General features: G+C 54.1%; 1 protein-coding gene across 3 annotated transcripts in view; it reads right to left on the bottom strand.

Moving 5' to 3' along the window:
• The window catches only part of LOC115938154 (uncharacterized), a 6,770-nt gene extending 1,191 nt beyond the window's left edge, over nt 1-5,579 (bottom strand). The window contains exons 1-4 of one of the 3 annotated variants that reach the window (XM_081819768.1): nt 4,991-5,446; nt 4,720-4,755; nt 3,798-3,941; nt 3,466-3,621 (exon numbers count right to left, since the gene is read on the bottom strand). In XM_081819768.1, coding sequence (XP_081675894.1) covers nt 3,466-3,621; nt 3,798-3,941; nt 4,720-4,725 — 306 coding nt within the window. In that variant the 5' untranslated portion in view covers nt 4,726-4,755; nt 4,991-5,446. Of the gene's footprint in view, nt 1-3,465; nt 3,622-3,797; nt 3,942-4,144 lie in introns of those variants that run through there. The other 2 variants (XM_081819767.1, XR_014145275.1) reach the window with 2 other exon arrangements.
• Nucleotides 5,580-7,388: the final 1,809 nt, after the last annotated feature.

Raw genomic sequence — 7,388 nt, 5'->3', positions numbered from 1 at the left:
CTTGGTTCTGTTTTCTTCCTTGGCATGAGACCAAACTGCAGGACCTCTTTCAATATTTCTGAGCACCTACTCCCTGCAAGCACAGACTGTATTCATGAATGATTCTGAAAAATCTCCCAGTTGTCTTTGAAAATGGTAATTGGCAGATTTTTTTTTTTAATGTTTTCAAGAGTCCCCTCTCTTTTATTTATCAGAACCTTGGGCAGGGGGCCTCTTTACAAAGGAGGAAATGGAGGCTCAGAGAGGGAGAGCCCCCTTGACTCCACTGCCCCCCAGAGCCAGAACTATAAGCTTCTTTCTGGGTCTGTGGGGACAGGGACAGTTCATCTCATGTCACCAGTGAGCTAGCATGAGGACTCATCCTCGGCAGGTATGTGAGATACAAATGAATGTCGAATGAGTGGATGAATCAAACCGTTTTCCCCTCTTCGGGCAAAGAAGAAAGAAGAGGACTCCTCAGCTCCCGGGGGGAAAAGAAGGGTCTGACTCTTGGGCAACAGGACAGCATGTCCCTCATGACAAGAAGGGAGAACTGGTCTATTTCAGCCTACTCCTCTCCTGCCCGGTGACAGGGGTGATCTGCGACTGCTTCACGCATGGGCTGGAGTCAGGCCAAGTGGCTGGAGTGGGACACACCCCGGACGTGCCAGGAGATTGGCTCCTTGAGGCCTGAGGCCGAGCTAGCTGACAGTCCCAGTTGCACACCTCAATCAGATGCCAGGCCAAGCCAGGAATAGGGGAATGACCTTCGAAACAGCTGAGGTTTGGGGGTGTGCTGTCAGACAACTGGTGAGATCAGATATCACTAGGGGCTCCAGTGAGGGGAGGGGATCTGCTGGCTGCAGGGACAGGGGTCTGACCTGGGCTGGTGAGGCTGTCAGCAGGACTGTCTCTCCAGGAGGAGGCTACAGGCATCATGGCGGAAGGGGGAGTGAAGCGGTTTCCTTGTATCTGACGAAGGGGTGGTTTGGGGCGTCCCTGGAGAGTCCCAGTTTGGGATGAAGTGGGCTCTGTGAGGTTTTGGAGGACCACACTGTCATTCTGCGCGCAGCACTGGTGGCTGAGAGAGCCTCCGCCACCCTCACCTCGGAGGAGAGGGTATTAAAAGCATTTCTGGGCTCTGTCCACTGGAAGGGTTTAGAGCTAGTCATTAATAACTGTCTAATGGATTTCTCGACTCTCACAAGCAGCCATGTGGCTTCTGGAAGGAATCTGCTACTTCAGTACATAAACAAGAATGCCACAAGCCTGTTAACCCTTGTGTCTCTCTAGGCTCTGCAGCTTCGGCTTTGATTCCTTTCCCTGTGATTTTGTGACGGCCCGCCGTCTCTGATGTCCAGAGCTCAGGCCCAGATTTGAATCAAATCCAGGCCCAGGTTTGGCTCACTCATGTTTTGAGCCTCAGTTCGGTCATCTCTGAAACCAACTGAATGCCTGCTTCAGAGGCTCACGGTGGGGCATCAGGGGAAGGAGCTGAGCCCGATGCCTAGTACCTAGGGAGCACTCCAGAAAAGGCAGCGATTCTTGCTACCGCTCTCCGCGGCCCCGGCCCTGGCTAGACCCACTGGGTGTGGGGCCCGGATGCCTGGCTTTGTGTCTGTCCCACCTGCGCTTCTGATCACACACAGGGCTGAGAACCAACTACCGCACTATGTATCACTTCATTTCTCATGCTCTAGCGTAACTGCCTACTTCCTCCTCTCTGCCCTTCGTTGCAGTGGAAGCCCCGTGTGGGTTGGGACCCTGTCCAGCTTCTTTCGCAGAGCCCCCAGGGCCTGGCACAGTGCCTCAACGATGACTGCATAGATCTTTAGTAGGTGAAAGACTGGGTGAACGAGTGAATGAGATCCTTGCCACATGCTTGGTGAAAGCCCAGAGCAGGCAGGTATCTCCCCAGAGAGGAAGAGAAATCTGGGTTTGCGTCTCGGCCTGGGCCTCAGGTAAGTCACTCCAGCCTCTGGAAGGCTGTTTCTAACAGCTGTAAAGTAGGCAAGAGCTTTGTCATATTTGTGGTTGTTACTGTTACTACAAGGAAACTGAAGAACAGGCACTTTACTGTACTTCGTGCAAAGACAGCTCAAGGACAGAACGATCCTGCCCTGCCCTGTGGCCATTCTAGAATCCTTCCTTCCTGGCTCTGGCAGAAGCTGGGTGGATCAGGCCCTGAGGTCTCCAGGTCTGGAATTCCCTGCACCTCACCCTGACCGAGGAGGAGAGGCCCAGACCGACAGAAGGGGCAAGGAGCAGCGTGCCCCCCGACAGGGGACCAGAAATCGCTTCGTAATTGAGCATTTCCTATAAAATAGGGAGTTTTTAAGACCCAGGGCCGTCTTCTTTTTCCCCTTTGCCCCCTTAGCCTCAGTCCTGGTCTCCCTTTCCCAGCTATCCCTAGGAAACCAGAAGCAGATTTTTTTGTAAGAGGAGAGCCCCTTGCCCCATAATTTCCTTCAAAACTCAAAACATCTCCTGGGAATTTGACCAACTATGGTCAGCCCAAGTTATGAATTTGCTTGTCTTTCATCCTCTGGCTTTCCTCCTGGGGAAGGTCACCACTTCAAGGGCAAGAGCTTCGCTGTCTTAAATCCGAGCCCCAAATAGGAAGGTGGTCAATTACATTTACCATCTTTCAACCCACAAAAGCGAAAATGGCCTGCCCTCCAGGAGCCAGGCTTCTCCCTGAGGATTCTATTTCGACACACAATGGAGCAATTTACTGTGCACCACTCTACTATGTAACATTGTAGAAGCGACTGAACCTCCCTCCGCCAACTCCTCCCCCTGCAAAAGGACAGAAATACTTCCCCCTCTGCATACACAGGCACGGAGAGGAGGTCAAGGTGTGATGTCAAGTCAAAAAGGGCAGGTAGCAGAAGTGATGAAAGAGTATTTGGGGCATGACTGCATCTTTGCCGAATACGGGTAGATAACAGAGCAGTGAGAGCAGTCTTTCAGTATATGAGGGCGCACACAAAACATAGTGACCCTGGTTACAGAGCCGGTTTATACGCTGACTGGTGCCTTCTATGTATTTCTACATGCACACTTTGTAATCAATGCTTTTCATACTCAGAACTATATGTATCTAGGTTTCTAAAAATACCCAGCTCTCGGGGTTGTTGAGTAAATGATAATGTCAATAAAGTGGCACAAAGTCTGGGGCGTCGGACTCACTCAGTGAACAGGAGCTCTGTGCCGGCTTGTTTTTTCTTTTAACCACCATTTTCAGAAGCCAGTGTGCCCTCCAGGTTACACACCTGTCCCCAGCTGCCACCCTGTTTTCTTTCCTCCAAGTAGCACCAGAAAGTATGCGATGTGCTGTTTACGGTGTCTTTGACTGTCGCCGACTGACCCGGTCCCCAGAGCCAGTGCTCAGCAATCCATGTTGTTGAACACCACCAACAAAAGAAATGCCCAGAGAGGGCCCGGGTCAGGGCTCAGGGCGCCAGGGCTGGGATGGGAACTCACCGCTTCCGTGGGCTGGGGGCAGCAGGCGTCCAGGCAGTGGGCTGGGCTAGGCAGAGGGAAGTCGCAGGCTTCTGCACAGGTCCAGCAACAGTCCTGGGGCCTGGAGGCACGTTGCTTCCTGCAGGGGGAGCTGCAGTCGGTGCAGCCACCGTGGGCCTAGGAGATGCAAAGGGGCAGGATGGTGGGGGGAGGGGGGGGGGACGCAGCACGGAGGGATGGACGCGGAGGCTAAATGGCAAAGGAGCCTCAGCGTAAGGGCCTGCCGATGAGGGCACTGACTGACCGCTTCCTCTTCCCCGGAGCCCCCCTTCGGCCTCCGCCAGGCCCCTCACCAGTACGCAGTGCCTAGCCAGCAGCACTACTCCGAGCAGCAACAAATAGATGCCCACAGCGATGAACACGATGGCAGGGATGGGGAGCAGCAGGGGAGGACTGCTGACGGGAGCCGGGGTGGGATTCCACGGGCTAGAGGAGGCCTGCACAAGCACAGGAGGAAGGGGTGACAAGGAGGTGGGAGGGGCTGCGGAGAGCACAAAAATACCAGGAGGGACACCTGGACGCGGCTGGGATGAGAGGAGGAACAGCCACCAGATGGCGGGGAGAGAGTCATTAGGACTACACTATCCTGTTCCCCAAACGTGACTTTTCCCAATCACCCCCTTTTCAGGACCATCAGTACCTGCTGGTCATTCGAGAATTTTCCAAGACTTGTTGATCTTCTTCTCAGAATGCCTCTCCACACAGACCTATTGTCTCTGATTCCTCGGCCCTACTTTACCATCCCTCAGGCCCTAAATGTCTTCCAACCTGCAGTTTTGCCCCTTTCCACACCAGCTGTGTTGTGTAACCCTCCCTTCCTTACAATCCATCAATGTCTCCCACGGACTCAGTCCAAACTTCTTATCTCAGTGACAAAGCCCCAGTCTAGCCCTGCCTACCTCTCCCTCCCTCCTCCTCTATACTCCAGCCAGACTGAAGCCTCCCTGCCCCGAGTCTCGCCCAAGCTGTTCCCTCAGCCTGGGATGCCTTTAAAGCCTCCTTGATTACTTGGCAAGCTTCTCATCTTGCCAGAAAGAGCGGGAATGTGCTCTCCGTGTGAAGTCTATTCCGGGCACTCTCTCACAGCTCTGGTCCTGAGCTCGAAGGGTCTCTGTTGGGTAAACAGCCCCCTCTCCAGTCTGCGCTCGGGCTCCAAGGCGAGTTTAAGGCCCTGAGGGGGCCGCTCCAGAAAAGGGTAAGGGGCCTAGGACTCACGTCCATGGGTCAGGACAGCGCCAGTCAGTCCAGGAGCTGCAGAGGAGAGAAAGTCCTGGGTCTCAGAGGCTGAGAGGGGCCGTTGGACTGGGATGCCCACTCCGCCCCCCCCCCCAATTCCCGCTTGGAGAAACTGAGGCCGAACGATGGCTCCTGGTCCGGACAGTGGGGATCGGGGGTCCGGGGATTCGGGGCGGCGTCCCCCTCGCAGGTCCCAGCCTGACCCGGCCACACCCCTGGCTGTCCCCACCCCCCGGCTCCCTCCAGTGACCGGTCCCCGGCGCCTGCACCCTCGGGGCCGCGGGCAGTTCGCGGATTCCGCGCCGCGCTCGTCCAATCGGCCGCCGCCCAGAAGCTCCCGCTGCGTCTGGCCGTTGCCATGGGGATCCGCGCGCCGCTCCTACGGCGGCCGCCGAGACCCAAATTCCTTCTCCCCGCCGCTCGCCGCTCTTCCCTGGCCCGATCCTCTGCGGCCGCCAGCCCCTCTTAGTCGCGGTCCTCTGGGTTTTCCCGCCGTTACTGAACGGAAAAGGCGATTTCCCCGCTGCCACCTGCCCGGGTCGGGTCCTCATCCCGTGCTGGGTCCTGCGGCGCCGCAAAGGGAACAGCGACCCGCCGGCTGCACCACCAACGTGCTGGGTGACTTTGGCCAAGTCACTGAGCCGCGCGGAATCCATTTCTTCCTCTGTAGAACGGGGAAACTCCTGCCTTACGGGGATGCTGTAAAAATCAAAGCTAACTTGTCAATTGTATAGCGTTCTACTTTTTTTTTTTTTCTTCCAACTTTACCCCACTCATTTTTTACTGACTGTGCTCCAGTTTAAGACTTGGGCGGGTCTCCTCAACCTTCGGTCACTGTCAAAATCATTTCCTGCCACCCACCTCAGATCTTGTCCCTTTTCTATTTTAACCTTCCGAAGGACAAAGTTCCTCCAAAGGACAAAGTTCAAATGCTTAGCAGACTGTCCACCTCATCCAGTCTGGGCCCCTCCTCTCTTCCCTTTGTTCATTTACATCATATCTCATCTAGGCTCGGCCTCCAGCAGGGAATAAAACAGATTTCCTGTCCTCATGGGGCACACATTCCACTGGGGGAGGAGGAGCAGATAATCTGTAAACAAATAAGTAAGACTGCTCCGTGTTCCATCATTCTTCCAGTCTTCCACCATAGGATCTATTCAAGGTTCCTGAGCAAAGGGTTCCACAGCTCCACACATTTGCAAATACTGTTCCCTCTGCCTAGAACACCCTTCCCCTATTTCCCCCTGAAGAACTCCCTCATTCTCCAAGCCTCTGCTCAATTTTGCCTCAGGGAGGTCTCCCTGCCAACCTCCGGGGGAGGTCGCTGCTTTGGGCACCTTATATGCATGCCCTATTCCAGCACTGAGGACTATGTATTTGACTTCTCCCCTTCGGTGCCTGGCTCCCTGGTTAGACAACAAGTGTCTGGGTCTGATTCATCCCCATATCGCAAGCCCTGGCAGTTGGTGTGGTCTTGGGGGCCTCCAGCGAGTACTCACTGATTCTAAGAACGAATCAAATCCAATGCCATCCACCAATGAAGGGTAGTTATCGAGATGCCCTGGTCCCATGGCTCACAAGCCACTCAGACCTCCCACTTGCATTCCTCCCGTTTGGGATCTACACAGACATGACTGCACTCTGTACACTCATGTAAGCACACCAAGGCCTCAGACTTCATCCAATAACTGCATCTGGCCCTGTTCCCCTGAAAGCAGTGATGTCGGAAAGAACATTAGGGTTTGAAGCTGACGGCCAAGAAAGAATTCTTGAGACATCTTTGGTGCAAAAATGTGGTTTTTATTGAAGCACGGGGGACAGGACCCTCCCGCAGAAAGAGTGGCAATGGGGTCATGAGGAGTGGCCCATTATATACTTTCAAGTTGGGAGAGGGTTAGGGAATAGCGTAAGTCTCTAAGGAATTTTGGAAGCAAGGTTACCAGGACCTTGAGGGGGCTCGCTATTGTTGGGGAAAGGTCATTTATTACCGTCTAATAAAACCTTACTCATGAGACCCTTCAGATGTGTATCAGTGGGCCATATGCTTGGGGGATGATTGCCAACATGTATCTTGGGGGGTTTAGAGATAAAGGAAGTTTCCAAAAGAATTTTTATATGTTAAAGTAGGCTTACAGGATCCTGGGAGGTGGGGGATGGGCTAGGATTGTCTTTTGCCCTTAGCAAAGTGTCAACATCGAGGTAGTTGAGTCCCTAGAGGAATGTCACTCTGCCTGTTTCAAGGACTTGTCGATGAGCTGTAGGAAATTTAATAGTTTGTTTCTGCCTTTGTTTCCCACATCAGCAGTACCACCATATACCTACTTCTGTCCATGTCCCCCCCCCCCATGTACCTCGTCCCTGCTGCTGCCCCTGGGGATTTCCAGCACCCCGAGGCAACCCCAGAAATCACCAGGGTTTGTGTCCCTGGTTGCCAAATCTCCCTTCTCACCTTCAACCACACTGACAGAGTCCCATCCCTCCTCTGCCACCCCCAGCGCTCTCAGAGGGAGCTTCAAACCCAGGAGACAGGAAGCTAGCTGTCCCCAATGTCACCATTGCTGACTCTAAGGTAGAGTCAAGTTGCCTTCTTGGGGCTGTTGTTTTGTCTGCCCCATCTTCTTTGCAGAATCCCGAAGCCCAAGATGAGG

Source organism: Leptonychotes weddellii, chromosome 5 (assembly GCF_054177405.1).
Source record: "Leptonychotes weddellii isolate Sample4059 chromosome 5, ASM5417740v2, whole genome shotgun sequence".
In the NCBI taxonomy this organism is placed as follows: Eukaryota; Metazoa; Chordata; class Mammalia; order Carnivora; family Phocidae; genus Leptonychotes; species Leptonychotes weddellii.
This window is presented reverse-complemented; position numbering and strand designations above follow the sequence as displayed.